The sequence below is a fragment of the Penicillium mononematosum genome, assembly GCF_028829835.1.
Source record: "Penicillium mononematosum strain IBT 11891 chromosome Unknown utg000005l:1.0-9366267.0:1.0-9372171.0, whole genome shotgun sequence".
In the NCBI taxonomy this organism is placed as follows: domain Eukaryota; kingdom Fungi; phylum Ascomycota; class Eurotiomycetes; order Eurotiales; family Aspergillaceae; genus Penicillium; species Penicillium mononematosum.
This window is the reverse complement of record NW_026643275.1, coordinates 2,839,927-2,859,370: the sequence shown is the minus strand read 5'-3', so window position 1 is coordinate 2,859,370 and position 19,444 is coordinate 2,839,927. Positions and strand designations below refer to the sequence as shown.

At 48.4% G+C, this 19,444-nt stretch overlaps 7 protein-coding genes across 7 annotated transcripts; 3 read left to right on the top strand and 4 right to left on the bottom strand.

Annotated features, from left to right (window-relative positions):
* Positions 1-603: 603 nt before the first annotated feature.
* On the bottom strand, positions 604-1,087 carry N7519_009169 (signal recognition particle 14 kDa protein; the record flags this gene model as incomplete). Its single annotated transcript, XM_057295942.1, has 2 exons — positions 604-972; positions 1,061-1,087. The coding sequence occupies 2 exons, from the start codon at positions 1,085-1,087 to the stop codon at positions 604-606; spliced, it is 396 nt and encodes a 131-aa protein (XP_057143824.1).
* Positions 1,088-1,327: 240 nt separating this feature from the next.
* N7519_009168 (MIF4G domain-containing protein) lies at positions 1,328-4,076 on the top strand (the record flags this gene model as incomplete). Its single annotated transcript, XM_057295941.1, has 2 exons — positions 1,328-2,834; positions 2,890-4,076. The coding sequence occupies 2 exons, from the start codon at positions 1,328-1,330 to the stop codon at positions 4,074-4,076; spliced, it is 2,694 nt and encodes an 897-aa protein (XP_057143823.1).
* Positions 4,077-4,286: 210 nt separating this feature from the next.
* On the bottom strand, positions 4,287-5,774 carry N7519_009167 (uncharacterized protein; the record flags this gene model as incomplete). The annotated part of the gene is made up of 3 exons (XM_057295940.1): positions 4,287-5,519; positions 5,587-5,706; positions 5,760-5,774. The coding sequence occupies 3 exons, from the start codon at positions 5,772-5,774 to the stop codon at positions 4,287-4,289; spliced, it is 1,368 nt and encodes a 455-aa protein (XP_057143822.1).
* A 527-nt stretch (positions 5,775-6,301) lies between these two features.
* N7519_009166 (arylamine N-acetyltransferase family protein) lies at positions 6,302-7,374 on the bottom strand (the record flags this gene model as incomplete). Its single annotated transcript, XM_057295939.1, has 2 exons — positions 6,302-6,851; positions 6,938-7,374. The coding sequence occupies 2 exons, from the start codon at positions 7,372-7,374 to the stop codon at positions 6,302-6,304; spliced, it is 987 nt and encodes a 328-aa protein (XP_057143821.1).
* Positions 7,375-8,229: 855 nt separating this feature from the next.
* Positions 8,230-9,619, bottom strand: N7519_009165 (putative monooxygenase; the record flags this gene model as incomplete). The annotated part of the gene is made up of 2 exons (XM_057295938.1): positions 8,230-9,317; positions 9,373-9,619. 2 exons carry the CDS (start codon positions 9,617-9,619, stop codon positions 8,230-8,232), a joined length of 1,335 nt encoding a protein of 444 aa, XP_057143820.1.
* A 1,722-nt stretch (positions 9,620-11,341) lies between these two features.
* On the top strand, positions 11,342-11,962 carry N7519_009164 (DUF3716 domain-containing protein; the record flags this gene model as incomplete). Its single annotated transcript, XM_057295937.1, has 1 exon — positions 11,342-11,962. The coding sequence occupies one exon, from the start codon at positions 11,342-11,344 to the stop codon at positions 11,960-11,962; it is 621 nt and encodes a 206-aa protein (XP_057143819.1).
* Positions 11,963-13,190: 1,228 nt separating this feature from the next.
* On the top strand, positions 13,191-19,426 carry N7519_009163 (uncharacterized protein; the record flags this gene model as incomplete). The annotated part of the gene is made up of 5 exons (XM_057295936.1): positions 13,191-13,470; positions 13,528-16,622; positions 16,701-16,775; positions 16,825-17,433; positions 17,483-19,426. The coding sequence occupies 5 exons, from the start codon at positions 13,191-13,193 to the stop codon at positions 19,424-19,426; spliced, it is 6,003 nt and encodes a 2,000-aa protein (XP_057143818.1).
* Positions 19,427-19,444: the final 18 nt, after the last annotated feature.

Below are 19,444 nucleotides of genomic sequence, written 5' to 3'. Positions count from 1 at the left end.
TCGATTTAATGCTTACTCCTTGTATTCCTCCCTCTCTACACAGACTACCTTAATGTTTTTTTTTCTTGTTATGATATTTGGCACTGACTTGCACGACTCATGGGTGGATATATGGCATGGTTTGTATTCTACTGAATTTCTGTATCCTAGCGTTGCGTGTATCATTGAAGGGAAACCGGGGTCATGCCAGAAACGAATAATTAATTGATACAAATACGCTCTTTCTTTTCCAGACGGTTGTACATAACCTGAACGCGAAGGTCTATCCAGCGCCATTGGCCCTAGTCTACATGATTTGACCAAAGATGTTAGAGACGCAACTTACGAATAGGGGCATGCCCAACTGTTATGCTGAAAGCCGTTCATTTCTTTTCCCGTCCCACTGGACTCGTATAAACAAACACAGCGCCTGTGAGCCACAAGCGTAGGGGAATATGTACACTTGATAGGAAGTTCGCATTGAAAAATTGAGAATAAGAAGCCAGAACCACCATCGAACGCCAGCTAATGCATGCATGAAAAAAAGAAGCCATGATACACATCGCGTGTCAGGTCTGGACACAGTACACAAAGATGTCATGGGAAATAGACCGAATGGCAAATCTATGCTTTTGTGACCTTAGCAGCTCCGCCCTTGGTCTTAGCCTTGCGGCCTCGGCGATCTCGCTTCTTCAACCCAGTCATGCCTGCCTTGCAGACCTCGGCATAGCGAACGTAGAATGCCTCAATTTCATCCGGTTTGACAATTGTAGAGAGCTTGACCTTCTGAGACTTTTTGGCCGCCTTGTCCTTGCCTTCTTTCTTTAGGTTCGGCGTATTGGTGTTTCCGTCAGTGGCGCGGATGAGGATAGATGGTTGGGAATTTGTGCTAGTGGCACCGGGCACATCGATGAGAGGTTTTTGAGTGAGATATACCGAGCCTTGAACTTGTTGAGAGGTTTTGGAGAGCAGTTCGCCGAGGGATTTGAAGAACTAAAGGTGATCGGTGTTAGTGATATAGCTTGGAACTGGGTCGCATGTGCGGGTGTAGCGGTCAGATAACACCAATATCAATATTTACCTCGTCTTGTCCCAAATGTGGGGCCATATTGAAAAATATTTCTTTGACACGAGCGATAACTAAGAAATCTGAAAGCTGGAGCAGATGATCAATATGCAATTGACAGCTGGGAACAACTCACAGTGGGGGAGAAACTCCGCTGTGGGCGTCTCTCCGCCTTTGTTTTGGGGCAGCAGAAAAGTGAAAAAAGTTCCCTACCGCCCGGGGTACCTGATATTGAAGACCGACGTTTTAACTCTTTGATAAATTATATTCCAGAGGAACAAGATGCCCAAGATGCCTCGCCCACGGCATAATACGACAGCCTTGCCTCGGGATCTACGATCTGAGCTTGGAATCCGCGATGTCTACGGTGACAAGAAGCGTCGTCTCAACGGACCTGCCTCGCGCAAAGAACGCCGCCAAAATGAGCGTACGCAGAAGAAATCCCGACATGCAGCCCTGCCCAACAAGAAGACCTTCGAACGTCCCCAGCAGCGGAACCAACAGAAATCTCAGAAGCGGGCTCAGGATGATAGCGATGAGGACATTGCGGACGAGGATCTTGACCTTAACTCAGACGACATGGATCTCGACGAGGGACCTAGTGAGCCGCCGACCAAGTCTAAGTCCACGAAAGAGGCTGTGCAGAAGCCCAAATCTATCCTGAAGAAAGCAGCGGTCCCGCAAGACTCCGAGTCCGAATCCGAGCCTGAGTCCGGGTTCGGGTTAGAGATCGACCTCGATGAGGACGAGGACGAGGACGAGGATGAGGTCGACGAGTCAGATGATGAGCCGGAGGACGACACCTACGAAGGTGTACCCAAAGAAACTGAGGCCCACATCCCAGGATCGGTCAAGGCTAAGTTGGCGCAAGACGATGCCGAGATTGCTGAGTTGGAGAAAAGGCTTGGCCTCAAGAAAGGAGGTAAATTACCAAAGGCATTTGAGGAGGATGGGCTAGATGAATTGCTGGGAGATTTGGCTGGTGGCGGCGATGCCTCAGAGGATGAGAGCAAAAAGCGCAAACGTGAAGCCGACGAGTGGCTACGAAACAAGAGACTCAAGGCCAAGAGCCTGCAAGCCCAACAAGTCGAAAAAGATGAAAGCGAAATGGATAGCGCCGAGGATTTCGATCTCGACGAGGAGATATTTGGAGGAGACGATTCTGATGAGGCCGCCGAAGGCAGTGATTTCGACGGTTTCGACGAGGAAGAGCCCAAAGAGCCAAAAAAGAAGGAAAATCCCTATATCGCGCCGGTCACGAAGCCTGAACCCACCGCTCAGAAGTACATTCCACCTTCACTACGAGCTCGCTCCGATCCGGAGAGCGAATCTCTCACCCGTCTCAAGCGCCAGGCCCAGGGACATCTCAACAAGCTGTCCGAGGCCAATATGCTCTCGATTGTTGCCGAATTTGAAAAGCTTTACCGCGATTACCCTCGCCAACATGTTACATCTACTTTGGTTAGCCTCCTAATGGGATTGATCTGCGAGAGGGCTGCCCTTCAGGACACCTTCCTCATTTTGCATGCAGGTTTCATTGCCGCGTTGTATAAGCTCATGGGAATGGACGTTGGCGCGGAGATTATCCAAACGGTTGTCGAAACATTGGATGCTGGTGGCGACGAGCGTGGAAGTTTCCAAGGAAAAGAAGCTACCAACTTGGTCTCTCTTCTCTCGCAACTTTACAACTTCCACGTCATTGGTTCTTCCTTGATGTTCGACTACGTTCGTCTTTACGTGCAGGAGATCACGGAAGCAAACACCGAGCTCCTGCTCAAGGTCATTCGGAGTAAGTGATATATCTAACTCACGATAGAACTACTAGCCATCTAACGTGTACGCAGATTCTGGCCCTCAACTCCGACTCGATGATCCATCTGCACTCAAGGACATCGTATTGCTCATCCAGCCTGCCGTCGCGAAGGCTGGCGAGGACAAACTTTCTGTTCGAACAAAGTTTATGATTGATTTGATTACGGATTTGAAAAATAACCGCTCGAAAGCTTCCGCCGCGGCTGGCGCAGGTATCACCACAGAACACATTACCAAAATGCGCAAGATTTTGGGTTCTTTGAACAGCTCTCGTGTGATCCGCGCATCAGAACCTATTAACATCTCCCGTGACGATATCCACAACTCCTCAAAGAAGGGCAAGTGGTGGTTGGTCGGCGCAAGCTGGAAGGAAGATCCTCTTGTAACAGCACAAAGAGAAATGGCTGGTGTACAAGTGACCCAGCCTGAAGCCAGAGATGATGAGAGTGACGGCGAGCCTGACTTTGGAGTTCTCGCCCGAGCCCACCGTATGAACACGGACGTTCGTCGGTCGATATTCGTTGCCATTATGTCTGCCAACGACTTCCAAGATGCACACGTCCGACTCATGAAGCTTCGTCTCAAGCGGGCGCAGGAGTTTGAAATTCCTCGTGTCCTTCTACACTGTGCGATGGAGGAGGAGGCCCACAACCCATACTATTCTCTAATCGCGCGTCGGATTTGCGGTGAGCAGGGTCGACGCATCAAAATGTCCTTTATGTTTGCGCTTTGGAATGTGTTCAAGAAGATGGGTGAGCGAGGAGATATTGACGATGACGAAGAGACCAACTTCGATCCAGACGACGAGGAGAATGGTGTCAGCATGAAGTCCGTGGTCAACTTGGCCAAGATGTTCAGTACCCTCATTGTGGACGGCACCTTGACATTGAGCATTTTGAAGAACCTCAACTTCGCATACCTGCAGCCCAAGACCAAGACATTTGTCGAAGTTTTGATCATCAGTATCATTCAACAATCCCAAAAGTCCAAGAAAAAGAAGAAGTCAAAGAGCTCTATGCCTGATGAGCCTGAGAAGAATGAGGGGCCTTTGATGCAAATATTCCTACGTGTCAAGGAGACACCGCACATTGCCAAGGGCCTTATCTATTTTGTGCGAAAGGTTGTCGCGAAGAGTGATATTGTGTCCTCAGAGGAACTGAAACTGGTTCGGTGGGGTTGCAATGTGGCTGCAGATGCCCTTAAGGCTGTGGCGGAGTAAGGATTGCATTTTGATTCATCTTGCAATTGCATATAGAATATACCCAAGTTTTTACGCTGCTCATGATTTGTCTATGTTCCACCCTTTTCCCAACCTTCGGAGTCACTATGTAGGACTTTTGTTCATTTCGACCAAGAGAAAGATGAAATGAGCGTGGTCTTGGTATGGAGTATTCCATACACCTTTCTTAAATCGCTATAAATCAGTCTTTCATGGAGCTGTTTCAACGATGTCCCATTCCATGGCTATAAGCCAGCCCTCCTTTGCCTCTGGGTGTCCACCATTTTCAGATGGACCACGCTCTGGCGCCCGGCCAGATGCTTGATCGGCTGTTCGATGTTGGAAGAAGTGATTCCCGAGCTCCAAAGTCCAGTTGAGCCCTCTGTGAATCCCCACCACACCCCCTTTCCGCAGGTGGGGTGTTACAGTGCCATCAGAATGCGAGGGAATGTGACGAACAGCGGATTTAGACCGCGGAGATCCCATAATCATGATATTCAAGGTAGAATCGGGATTTTTCGCTTGCACATGATTCCCACTAAGCACTTCTGCTTGAATAAAGGCGAGAGAGCCACAGCCGCTCAGAGCTGACTGGCTGACATCAATGACACGTGCAGTCAGGAGATACAAATTCAATTTTTCAAGCGAGGCATCCGCTGCCTGCGAATCTGGGGCTTGAGCCAAGGGTGGCTTTGGTAAGTGGTCACGTTTCGTCCCCATTTCCAAGATCCAGCTGCGTACCTCAGCGGCCATTCCTCCAGGAATATAATTGGACACACCGGCTCGGTTTCGACCACGCCGACGCAATGTGCGCGAGGAGGGGGAGAACGGTGCGGGGATATCCTCTGCATCTGGATTCGGCGATGGCGAGCGAGGCAAAACGAAAGTCGGTTTCCGTCTCTCAGGCGGTGATATCCCCGGCGTGTCTGGTTTGGATTTGGGTGCGGATTGGCTGCTCGGAGGCTTCGCCGTCGAGGAAAGCATAAACCGAGGACGACTGCGGAACGGTGTTTTTATATTGCTGGGGGTGGATGTGACTGGCACAAGTGGACGTGCACTTGGTGCAGGAGTTCTCTGGGTATTCATATCCCATGTCGTAGTGCTTTGCCTGCTTTTATCGGGAAAATCTATGGAATCGGCTGGAGGGTTCGCAATTCCGGGTGGTGAGGACAATATTGGATCAATCTGTGTTTGATTGCTTCGACTGAAAGGTGTCACTCCCTCCACGCGGCGCCGTTTATTCCCATCTCTGACTGGCGCAAACAGTGCGTCGAACTCAGCGTCTAGGATTCCCGGAGTCTCTGGTTCTTCGGGAGGAGTGCTGTCTATAGCATCATCTGGTAGCTCGTCCACATCTCTTCTCCCGATTCGCGCATCTCCTATATCTGCGGCATCATCGGAGTCCTCGATCACGTCGCGTTGTCGGCGCGCGCGGGTGGCATTCTGGGTAGCAGGGGGGGGGGTTACGCGCGACTTCACGCGTTGAAGATGGCCCATCGTCGTCTATCACATCAACATCTTCATCTTCCTTCTGGGTTGCATTTTGTGATAGCAGGAACCGACGTGTGGGGGCAAATTGAGGGCCACTGCGGCGGGCGGATGGTTTGCGGCGGGGGAATGGTGATGGAGTCTGCGACCAGTCTGGTTAGTCTGGAGAATCGATAAATCATGCTGTAAACATACCGCTGGAAAAGGCATTTATCTGAAATGATCAGAGTCTGGAAAGAACATCATGGCGCTGCTTCAATGCACCCAGTTGGATGGATCTGGTGGTTCGCGTTGATGTTGATGGGTAAAAACGGCCATCGCGCAATTTGCGGCTCAACTTCACACACGCCTTGCAAGTTTGCCATTACACAACTTGTCGGCGACGAAAACTTTTCTATAAAGGGAAATCCAAGATACGCTTCAAGGCAATAATATATTACCAGATTCAACGATGAGAAAATCCCCTTTTGCTGGAGATTCCAAACATGTATTGGAATTAGAAATGCATCTATATATCTTAACATATGACCATGCTATCCACTCCAATATATGGTGATAAATCCATCGAACGACACAAAAAGATAAAAGTCACAGATGTCATGAACATAGATTACTGCGCCTATAGCGGAAAAGATCCAGAAAGCTCAGCAATAATGCATGAAAACTAACCCCTATCAACTGCCCCAACCCTGGGACCACCAACATCGAAAACCATATCCCTTCGGTTTAAGCCAAACCTACAGAATCTCAGAGACAGTATGGCGGATACTGGCGAGATCCACCCCGGAGAGATGTATATTAAAATGTTTCTGTAGGGCCATCACACGCTCCCCCTCGGAGGCAAAGCATTGCAACACCTCGGATGTTGCTCCAATACGCCGTTTCAGCGTATTATTGAACAGCGTCAGATCGCCAACAATGGCTTCGCCCTTCTCGTCCAGGAGCATCCGTACGCACACGACGTGGAAAGTAAACCAGCTCTCCCTGCTTCGACTCATGTAGTAGTTGATGATTGTGAAATCTTCAGGAAGGAACTCGACCTCAGTGAAGCAGTAGGCGGGTATCCATGCCCCGTTCCCGTGATTGATCTCGTATTGCCAAAGAGGCTCGCCCCTATGCGTTTGTTGAGTGATCGGTTCGTAGAGAAGCCGCCCGGACTGTTCGCCGACGTTGTAGAACCCGAAACCATGGACCAATGGAATGGGCCGGTGCGGACCGTTGGAGCCGAAACCCACATCTATGAGGTATTTCTGTTCGCCGATGGCAACAATATTGATCATATGGTTCCTGTAGTATGGTTAGTTGTTGAGTACGTTAGGCAAATGCCAGATTGAGTTCGAAGAGATGAGAGATGTCGGGCGTTATAGTCATACCATCCTTGGTATTTAGGGCCTTTCCAGTCCTTCGACGCTGACATAGGCTGCACGGCTTCATTGACCCGACCTCCGACTGAAGTGGTATTGTATCCCAAACTGCGCAAGACGGTCCCGAACAGGGTATTGTTCTCCATGCAGTAGCCGCCCCGATCGGAGTTGCCGTCCACGGTTTTCTCGAAAATGCTCTGGGCATCTATGGATATATTGCGGTGCGCCGAGTAATGGAGACCAAGGTTCTCGAAGGGCACAGCTGCTAGCTGGTACCGCTGTAATACCTCCAAGAAAGATAAGGCGACTTGGTTGTTGATAGTTGCGCCGTTCTTAACTATAGGCGACTCCCGATACTTCTGAGGGAAATTGATCCGATCGAAATAGTGGTTCAGTTGATCTGGCGAATATGTTGGACGAAAAGACCAATCAATATCAGGGCACATTTTGATTCACAGAGCAAGATTACAGAAATGGAAAGGGAGGGGTAGAGGCCGTTTCAAGCTGTTGGCAAAGTGTTAGCAACAGTACCTAGGTATGAACGCAAAGCACAACCTTCGAATATGTAGTAGTCCCTACAAGTGCTGCTCTTGGGAAAAAGGGCAGATGACCCCAAATAGATGGTCGTCCGATCCCATTTGTAGGAGAGCAGGGAACTCGATAGATTGGGCATTTGACATAATCGTGGCCCCGCCTTCACCAACACACTACCCGGTGTTGGTTGGCCCCAGTCAACGATAATTGACGCTCAACAATAAAAACATGGAATTGGGTACCTTTTATATGGTGTGCCCATACAAAAGGTACAAAGGATACCGGATCTAAAATATCTTTTTTTCTCAACCCCCTATATAGATAGAAGAAATTATAGGTCTATATATCTTCTTATAAAGGAAATTTAGTTCATTTAGTACTAATGTCGATAAGAAATATTAATGAGGGTAGGAGTATAGTTGCACTTATATATGACATGGATGTGTAATTGGAATTGTGCGCTTGAGGATGCTCCCGTGATTATGTTCAGTTTTATTGATTCGATTCGTTGATGTAACCTACATTATGTACAGATAAATGCCCAGCTTTTATGCAAGCTTATACTGGCGGGGGCTAATATCCCTGTACAAATAAAGACAGTTTAGTATCGTATCCTTCAAGGAGAGGAAAAGCAAATGTGGTTGGAAGTGTGATGGTAGACTCCTTTCTTTTAACATGTAGTCCCAAGGCCATAAGTATACAGAAAAAGGAAATGTACAACAAGAATAACATGTGCCAAATTTAGTAAAAAACATGAAGAACAGTGCTTACATTTGCGAGAAGTACTCGTTGAAATTGTCCGCGGCGACCTTGGTGCAGTCAAAGCCGTAGATCTCACGCTGCACATCGGCATCGGCCCACTTATCAGGCACGGGACCCTTGCCAGCGCGGAGGGCAGCGAACTGCTTGTCACGCTCCTCCTTGGCAGCACCCTCACCCAAGTGCAGGGCACGACCAGAAGCGGTAGCCATCTCGACCAAGGCCTCAGCGCGGCTCTTGCGGACCTTCTCGTAAACACGGAGAGCCTTGTTGATGGACTCAGGGGTGGTATCGGGGAGCTTGGAGAGGACTACACCAAGAACCGCTCCGTCTTCAATAGCCTGGGCAGCACCCTGAGCCAGGTGGGGAAGGGTAGGGTGGCAAGCATCACCAACCAAGGCAACGGAGTCATGGACCCAAGTGGGCAGCGGCTCGTGGACGCGCAGCTTCCACTCACAGACCTCGCCTTCGGGAACGTAGTTCAGCATGCGCTGGACCATGGGGCAGAAATCAGAGAACACACCCATCATGGCAGGCTTGGAGCCCTTGGTGGTATAGGTAGCGTTTGTCGCAGCTGCGAAGTTGGCATCGGGCTGGGTGGTGGAGAGGTTGTAGATGGTATTGTTGGAGATGGCGTAGGCAATAATGTGACGCTTTTCACCAATCCAGCGGGTCACACGATTGCTGTTGATGAGTGCCAAAAGTTCGGGATCGTCCTTGATCTGCTCCTTGTGGATCATGATACGATACGCGGCCTGCTGGGTGTCCTTGACACCAACGTCGACACCTAACCGCTTCAGCATCTCAACGCGGGTGACGCTCTTAATACCGTCTGCAGCGAGAAGCACATCGCACTCGACCTTGAACGGAGCAGCTCCCTCGGCGCGTGGGTTAGCTGTGAATGATGGCCGAGGGCCGAACGAGTCCACGTTATCTGCGTTGATTCCGAAGTGGAACTTGATTGCCGAGTGCTGCTTGCATCCGTCATATAGTCCATTGGCTAATGATGCACGGTGGCCAACCATGTGCTTATATCCGTATGTGTCTTCAATATACCGCAGATCCACATATGCGTGCTCAGTGTCCGTTGCGCCGTCTGCAGTCATAGATTAGATCGCATCACATTGTTCGATTAGTCGATCTCAGCATACCTCGCACTGATGTGTCTTCAATATTGACAGCCTCGGCCTCAATGCCCTTCCATACACCGAGTCCATCCAAAACGCGGGCCATGTTTGGTGCCAATTGAATACCAGCCCCAACAAAGCCGAGGTCACGGGCATTTTCATAAACATCGATGTTCTTGAATCCTTGCTGGGCCAGAGCTAAAGCCGAAGTCAGTCCACCCATTCCGGCCCCAAGAATGGCGATTTGCAGATCTTGAGGTGTTTTTGTCATTTTCTCGGTGCTGTGCGGAGAAGATATATACGTGATGCGTGTTAACAGGACGAAGGAGAAGAAGATCCAAAATATACCAGACGAAAGATAGCAAAAAATGGAACGAGGAATATCTTTCCAACTAAATATTCAACAGTACAATCCCCGGGTGATGCTGCCGACCATGTCTTCGCGTTCTGCTTGATGGCCTTGGCGGAGTAAGTCTTTCCCGCTTCTCCCACATTCTCCCCACAAGTACGTCGGAAGGGCATTCGAGGGGCTCACACGGCCTGAGGATTTCATCATTCCCTGCTTGGACTTTATCCGCTCTAAAAGTTGATGTTATGCATGGGACTACCCAGAGGGTAATGTGAAGTGCAGCTCATCGTCGCACTGCAGCCCTAGTCTCATCCCTCAAACCTTCCCCACAGTTTTGAACTCCGGACTTACCCCGGCCAAGCCGCCAATCTTGCGGAGTAAGTCTGGTTACTGTTGAGGCTACAAACTGCCGACACTTGGATGTACCAGTCCTTCTGTGGCCTCAGAGATCCACCCATGGACGGCTTAATGACCGACCTGGGAATCGTTTCCACTCCCAGCCTTGAACATTGAGTCAAGAATAAACATTATAGAGAAAGGAGCCATAGTTCGATTGCGAAACTAGTTCTAAATTCCTGTCTAATATTAACTAGAACTATGTTGTTATGGCTTATTTGGCAATGAACAATCCACATGTGATCTGGCTAGTGATGGTGACATGACAATGTGCAGTTTTTGTCCCTAACAATTGGTGGATAAGCTGTGATAGAATAATACTATGGAATTTGCTGAAGCGATTACATAGTAAAAAAGTATCATACTATGAGATATCAATATAGTAAAATCGCATCGAGAGGCTGTTCAGCTATTCTAAAAGGGCTAAACCGCATATATACTAGTATGCCATATTGGGGCTAGCGTATATCCAAATGATCGCCAAGACATGGTATGGTGTACATAGGGTATCGCCGATGGGTTGACTATTTCCAGTCATTCATTGCCTGAGGTACGATAGTAAACATAATCTCAATTATGTGCTTAATCGGCTGAACCATCAGATTGCAAGCTGGTACGATGTTTATTGATCAAAGGTAATCAAGGCAAAATGCTGCCTAAGTGGACGTGGTCTTTTGTATGCAAAGCAGAGAACTTGGGAAGGAGGGCAATTGGCAATCAAACAGGGACGCCAAATCAGGGTAGTGTTATTAGGCTTGTCACATGCCTACTCAATCTCAGAGAGAGAATTCCTGGTTTTCAATCCAGGTTGCTTTTGACCTTTTCATCATACCCTCACATCGCATTGCCGATTTGCGCTTGTCATCCAAGGTAAGTTCATCCATTCTATTTCGATCTTGGAATACTCTCCATGGCTTGGAGTCTAATGTTGTCACTTTCTCTCACTAGACTTGCCCTAAACCAAGCTTCTTGTCTCATCTTCACTAAGACCTCTATGGAAGACACTAGGTAAGACAACATCCTCCTTCCTAGGTATCCGTCATAATGGTGACACTGATATGAATAGTCCAATCTTTCAGCCTGCAGCCCCACCACCAGGCCGACGAACCGTCCTTTCTCCCATGCCAATGCAAGGTCATGAGATGACAGCACCTGGACCGTGGGCCATCCATATCCGCAAACTACCCTTTCGAGTGGCCAGACAGGGTGATATTCTGCAGGGAGAGATACTTGGATGCTTTAAATGCAATGTCTAACCAGCGAGAGCTATGTCTGCGTCGCGGAATCCGGTGGACCGCTCTGCAGTTCCAGCAACAGATAAACGATAACCTGCCCCACGTGGAAGCGGCATTGATGCAGGTAGTAGGTCAGCAAAGTGAGCTAAAATGCACAAGGTGCCTGCTACTGTGTGGCCCCTTCTCTCAATGTGTCTCGGCTCGCGGAATTGATGGCCTTTTAGTCTGTGCCAATTGCCATTGGGCACAGGAGGACACCGATTGCTATTACGCGACTTTTATGCCATCTGAAATTAGACCTGGTGATGGCGGTGCAATTGGCCGCTCATCTAGCCCACTACACCCACTACTCCAGCACGAGGAGATTCTTCGGCATATGACAGAGGGCACCCGGCTCACGAAAAAGCTTACGAGCGAGTTGCGGGTGGTCTGGGAGGGAAGCCAGAGTTTTGAAGCTCAGCTGGAAGGACTTCAACGCCGCCTGACTGACGCAAATACTGCCATCACCAGGGAACTAATGGAACAGACTCTGAATGATATCGTTGCGTCTCAACAGGATATTCACCAGGGAATTGCACGCCTCATAATTCATGTCCACGGGATCATTCGTCCTAGTCGACAGATCCCATCCTAATCTCGGACTTTCTCCCTTTTATCTCTTTACCCTGGGCCTATCCATGGGCGTGCCGGTTCTTGGTTCTCAGCATCCTCCTGTCTTGATTATCTTTTTCCTTTTGCTTTCTCTGCATCTGTATCAAGCAATAGTCTTTGATGAATGGAAACCATCAGTTACTCTAATATTCAATAGGGCACCAGTGTAACCTAAGTCATTAGTTAGCTAATATGTCAATCCTGTTAGAGTATTATTTGAATTTTGTTCAAAGTTAACTCATCTGACACAGATATCTGCGTAAGTATCCATCCCACAGTATATGAGGTAGTCTGTTATTGCACAGAAAGGCGCAGGTGCTAGCTTATGCGCATAAATCTATACTATGAAGCAATGGCCTATACGGTTGGCTATCGAAGCTATATGGGATTTTCGCTGGACTATTTTTGTGTGCCCTTAATATTAGGCATCAACATATTAGAAGCTCGGAGGGTTGCAGTTTTTAGTTTGTCCTAGCGCAATATTAAAAGTAGACTCTTATTACTTTCATATTCTCCATTTGCTCCAAAATATGTGTTTTGCGTTTGTTGCCTGCTACCATGAACGTGTATGACGGGTGATATTTTCACTGCACGCGACGTTTTCGCGAAAACTGCCCTCTTCAGGGTCGAAAATGATCCATCCATGCCAGCAGTGCTTTCATACAGTTTGTGAGGGATCTCTGTTTTACTTATCGATCTCCTTTAGGTAGATCTTTCTAGGCTTTGTGCCTGTGTTTCCTTTGTCTCATAAATCTATATAGACGCAAGCTCTATGGTAACAGATAGAGATCGCCGTCATCATGCGTCTATTCATTATTCATTTATTCCCTTAGATATGTAAACGACTTGGTCCATCAGAAAATACATATGTATACAAAAATCTGATAGAGGATCCATGGGTGTTGTATTCTTTTAATTTATTTTTCGACCTCGAGATTTCCCAAAGAGGTATCTGCAACATGGCAATTCTGAGGTCATGTCCGCCTTGGGCAGCGGACGTCTTATAAACTCATTTCTCCGCCACCTGTTCAAAATCCCTACTTCGTCCATATTTGTTTGTTCACATTACTTTCCCATCCCACAGACTCAACCTGCCATACATATCTTCATCTCATGCAAATCTCCTACAATCTCTTATTCGACTTCAACTTATTGTGTCCCATCAATACTGTGTACACATTTGGCACCTAGACAGGTCTCAACGTCACGCCATGGCTGTCGACCATGATCTCCCCTTCTTCATATTCAATCACATATTCTTCCCCCCAAAGCTTCCACAGCAGGCTGAAGGTAACCTCACTGAGTTGGAAAACCATCTCACTGTGCTAGTGAGGGATGTGCTGCAAGAGTTTGTCCAGAGTCTCAGCCCTGAGTCCCAACGGCGATGGGGCATAGTTTTGAGTATGTGGGATACCTGGACCAAGGTGCATACCGATCAGGGAATTGTGCAGATTGGGCTAGAAAAGGCTCTGTCAAATCTCAAATATACCGGTAAGTTGGTTATATTTCGGACGCTTCCGAACGGCGAGATAAGGCTGACCTGACTAGGGGCTGTTGCGTGTCACATCAGAGCTCAGAACTGCGGATGGGTTGCCTCCTACGATATAAACAAAGACAGGGTCCTTGTGGATGCTTTTGAGGTGTCTTGTCAGGGTGGGCCAGTGCTGTCCTCATCTGGTGGATTATTGCGCCAGTTCCCCGGAGTTAGTGTCGCCATTTCAGCAGACAAGCTCGCCGATCCGACATTCTGCTCTTACCTGGCCGCCGAAATCTGTCGGCTAACATGCGAGGAAGTGTCTGAGATGCTACCGAAAAGCACAAAAGCTGGGACCAAAGTGGACGAAATCCGGGAAACAACCCACCCTGGCCTCGTAACAGAAGGTTTGATGTCACAGCTTTTGGCGCTAGGTGCGCTGCATGAAGAAAGGAGGATTGTAAAATGTGTGCGTGACGAGGTCAATTGGGATTGTGCTTTATTACCGTGGAGGCGTTCTCCAGCTTGGTTAGTCCTTCGAGTCGCTCTCCAGTTGGTTCTCCGCCGATGCTTTCCCGAAACAGACAGCCGCCTTCAGTACAAGAATTTCATTCTTTACCTCATGGCAACACTGGCAGGGAACCAAAGTCTGTCCATAGGCTCCCATGAAGTTGTCGACGGTTGCCAAATCATGCGTGCTCGACTGGCCCGCCGGCTCTACAAGCTGAAAGATGATGTCTTTCCATTCGTTGCCAACCGGGCACATTCCACAAGCAAGGTGCTGCTTGACAAATTGATGTCTATTCAGGAGCAGATCAAAATAGCCAACAGTGTAGAGGTTCCGATAATCCCACCATCAGCCTCAGAAGATGATGTCCGCCTTTCGCTGGTTCATTGCAGAGACTACCTTCAAGCGGCAATGCATCCGTCGCCTGAACAGTCGAAACCCGAAAAGTTTCGTCCAACTCACGAATCAAACTTGAACTGGGGCAATGGTTTGCCCGTTCCAAAATTAGGGTCAATTATGGCTCTCAGTGAATTCGAGCAATGGGTTGATGAGCACCTGCAGTCCTGGTTCGTTAATCAGCCCGCGTCGAAACACGAATCAGCATGTTGTGAAATCGAAAGTATCACGGCACAGTACCTTTCCATGGCGCAGCCTAAGTACTACTCCAATCCACAAGCCACGTCAGTTATGATCCTTGTGGTGTTGGAACTGTGGGTAGTGCTTGATAAAATGGCACTACAACTATGTCCCCTCCTGGGGAAGTTCTCTCCAGGAATCCCCGAGAGCTTCCTGGAACCTCTACTGCTTCCCAAGATTGGGCAAATGGAACGGGCAAGAGAGGTCGAGCACCACATTGATGTGCGACATAAGGAAGCGCTCAAAACAAACCCTAGCATCTTCTGTGACCCAACGAAAAATTGCTTCGGTGTTCAGTATTTCGACAGCTCTGCTGAGCATCAGACACTCGAGTGCAAAATTCAACAGGATGCGACGCAGACTCGAGCATTGAAACGGGTAGAATGGGAGATTCTAAATGCCAAGTATAAAAGGATATGCCAAAGAAGGGATGGACTGTCACACTTTTATGACTACAATCGCCATGGCGAATACGTTCACTTTAATCACCGATGTGAGAAGTGTTCATTGGACAAAGAGGCTGCGTCCATTTCTATACAAGTCCACGAATGGCCTCTTCCAACAGATCTGAATGAACGGAAGACCGCTGTGTTTGAGCTGAATATTCCTATTTGGTTTGCATCGTGGCGCAACACTACGTGGAAGATCCTCCACGCTGTCGGACGAAGGGGTACAGTGGTCGCTGACAACAATGAAATGGAATGGCTTCAATATAAAGATATTGAAGAGTTCGCTGTGAGACGTGACTCAAACATCATTCTGGTCTCAAGTGCGAAATCGTGGGGCAAAACCCACTACAGAACGCACAAGTTCCCTGTCCCATTTGATAATATTTGTATACCGAATGGGCTTTGCCTAAAATTTCTCGACAAAGTCAGCTACGGCTGGGTGAGGGAGCAGACCGAGGAACCGACCATCAAGCTCATGTGCACTATCCAAATCCCTTCTGGGCCGTACTCAAACCTTCAATACACTCTCAATTCTACTTCACACACGCAGAACCAGGTCATAGCAATTCAGAATGATTGTGATAAAACCCTCAGTTTGCATGAGTTTGAAGCATACGGATGTCTCCGTTCTGGGGAGCACCTTCAATGGTGCAATATTGCGCGAAATCTGGCATCCTCGGCACTACCACTGAATAAGGAAGCCGTTGCCTCCCTTTTTAAACAAGCCGCTTGGGAGCTTGGGACACGGTCTGGGTCTGTAAGAAGAGTTGCACATCGGGCCTTTGAGGATATAGGCTTTGGTGACTGTTTGCTCGACCTTCTACAGGAGAGGTTGACAACGATCAAGAAAAACTGGAATGAGCATTGCACGTTCGATCTCATAGTGACACTTGCTCTTCGTGTTCTTACATTGTCGAGTGGATCGCCATCGGTTGAGAAGGTTATTGAATTCCTACGACAATGCCGACAGGTGTCGATTGATTGGTGCGATGAGTTGAATGGTGTTTCCGATGACGAAGGGAACCACGGTGGCAGCCACCAGCAGCTCATACTTCGTATTGCATCAACCTGCCAAGCTACTTATGACGTGGATTCTATCCATTTGCATACGGCTATCGAAACTCCCCGAGACGTCTTTTACTTTTTCCGTTCATCTATTCTACTCTTTGAGAACTCACCCCCGAAAACAGACAGCCCCCCACCCGAGGCAAAGCTCTTCTTAGAGAATACGGATCCTTCGACGAAGATAGAGGAGATAAAGCACTTCTTAGAGAATGCGGAAAGGATCCGTTCTGTGTTAAGATCACGAATCAGATGCATGATTCTCGATTGCCCGTCTGGATTGAATGAAGCAATTCAGAGTAGCATAACCTGTCTTGAAGTATCCGGGCCTTGGAAGATTTGCAGAGGGAGTGATATTTGGGTAACTGCAAAAACAAGGAATAGTCTCCGAGGCTTTAAGCAACGACTCCATTTCAATTATCTGACAGGTGAACTTCTGGTGGATGGAAACCCCCCGGGAAGGTTGCCAGCCGAATTCATATGCGATCCTCTCTATCAACGCATTTTTGGAGCGGTAATTCTCCCCTTCACTAAGTAAACGAGAAGAAGTATTAGAAAGGCGTAGTAGAAAGAAGTATTAACATTCTAATAGAGAGTCCTTCCGGTGGTACCGTCGAATTTGCCCGGCGCGTCGTTTGTCTTGTCACGCAACATTGAGGATCTTGAAGTAAGTCAACCAAAAATGCTATTGATTTCTAGTCTAACGACTTGCACAGGTTCACTTTGGGATGCAAGATGAAAGGCTTTCAATAAAAACCCGCAAGGAATCTCGGATACTGCAACTCATACCTCCGGAGGTCCTCGTGAAGGACTTCCCACGGGTCTTCATCTCTGACAACTTTCATTGGCTGGATTTGCAGACTGGAATGGTTGAATTCCGCCCACTAAACCACCCATGGAAAGCTTGCTCCCGCAATTGGCGTTTGTCCTTCGATCCTTATGCGCCTAGCGTCATGAAGCAAGATTCCAAGACCCTAGTCGACATACGCAGCCAGCCGTTCAAAAAGGTTTGCCGTATCTTAAGAGTGCTTGACGCAAGTGATGAAATCGTTGTTACCCAAACAGCCGCCGGAACGCTAGAGGCAGAACTAAGCCGTTTACGGTTGAAATTCTTCGTCAATGACGATGGGCGTGTAGCATCGAAGGAGTTCGGTGCCCTCATTGATGTGGACCAAGACGTCGGCTGCTTCTATGGACTCAGGAATAAACTGGTCCTTGTCGATTCCTCTAATAACAGATCCGTTATTGTTCCTTATGGACACCCGGTTGTTAAGAGAAAGGATGACCATATTGCGGTTACAATCGATCTGCCAGCCGGAAATCGAGTGAAATACATGCATTATTGCTTGGACAGCCACCTGCAACTTCTGCGAGGATTTTACCCCCCTGGCCATCCTGTACCAGGCTTACTTGCACGCACTCACGTCTTCCCCCGTTGCTGATGACTTGACCCATCGTTCAGGTACCGAAGAGTCTTTTCGAATTCTACGTCAAGGGTCTTTGAGATCGTCTTTCCCCCTTCAGGATGATTGCATCGAGACCTTGGAATGGATTGCGGCCCTCACGCCGAACCGCTGCTTTTATCCTCGACACCTTCGTGTCATGCAAACTGTCACATGGTCGACTAACTTAGGCCAACTTGCCCAGCATGACGACTTCCAACCGTTGGCACAGGACATTCTCCAGACCTCTGTCCAATGTGCGCATTTCCATGATGCCAAACCGAGCGGAAATAAGATCTCTTACAGGGGACGTACGGAACTATTACAGCGTGCCCGTTGCCGTAACGAGCAGTTGAGAAGCTCGGAATTCAGTGATTCTCCTACATCGTTTACCAAGAAAGTTTACAAACCCCGCGACTGCGATACCACAAGCGCTCGAAGCAGCGCTGTGTACAGTATCACAGGTCTGATTAGAGACTGGCCGTCGACAGTTGATCATTCATCTTCCATAGTGGCAACCATGAGGCGATTCAAAGAAGTTTCAATGCTTTCAGATGACTTTACGCGTTACTCTTACTCCGAGATTCTATCTCAGTCGGCGGAGAGCTCCTGGGTGGCTTTATACAAAGCTTGCCAGTCGAGCTCCCGAACAAGGGACACTTACTCCTTGATTGCCTTGTTCTCTACCTTTGCGTTTGGCGGGAATATTGACCAGTCGATCCTACGCCAATTACTTCAGGTTGCTTTCTCGGAGAAATGTAAAGATGTTGCGGTTCCACGCGACTCGAAAACATCGTTAAACCTGACACTAGGGGAGGATTTAGTCCTTAGTCAAGTTGAAGACGTAATCAGAGAATCTTACGAACCGTTCACCGAGACACGAAAGTCATACCTCACACACGAAGAACAGGTCGAGATCAACCGAAGAGCTAAACTCAAGTGGGAAGACCAAAGGAAGGAGGACGTGCAGTTATGTGGAGAGCATATAAGGGAACAGTGGCCGTGCAAAGCTCCCCAGCTTCCATCATCCAACATGATTCCTCGTGTCTTCAAAACAGCGGCACATGAAAAGTGCAAAATACTCTGTGGCAATTGGTTCCGAAATAGGAATTTCCTTGGCTTCCTACGCCAGGTACAGAGCCAAGTGCCGCCCTGCAACTCATACAATAGCAACGTGGAGCCTGTTCCGACCTCGCATGAGCACTCCCAGGAGATTGAATACACTTCGTTTCAACCACCCCGTCTTCTTGACTTGATCCAGATGTCTCGTGCAAGTACCCCACTGACTGAGGTTGGTCCGGTGACGTATCATGCAGCTTCTTCCGTTTTGCGACCGACTCCTGAGCTCTGGGCTCTCGCAAAACATTTTCAGGGCAGTTCAAACCAATGCCAACAAGACTACGGAAACGGGCTAAGTGACAGCGTGCAAGCGTTGGAAGATTTCTCAAGTTCAGTGCCTACAACTGGAAACTTTGACCTTTCTGGGTCTGTCGACTGGGCAGCAAAAAAGACTGCGCTTCTTTCACATCAAAAGCAGATCCAAAGGCTCAGAGACTCACTCTGGAAAGAAATAGTCACCACCTTGACAATTAGTGAGAATCGAAGTCGTCCAAGCACCGACACAGTCTACCCTTCTATCACTGTTTGGTCGGTTCTGTCCATCTTGGCCTATGACCAATGGACCAACGTCCCCGCCCAATGGAGAGCATTGCTTGTGGCATTTGGGAAGTCAATATCTGCCTTGCGCCGTTGTGGGCGGTTGATTTCATATATTGAAAAGCGTGATATGGATGGGTTCCTAAAAGACGCAGAAAACCCAGGCTATGAGGGCTGGGACCCTTTTGATCTATCCGACTTGGCTGCTTCTGGAAATTGAAAATGATATCACTATTCG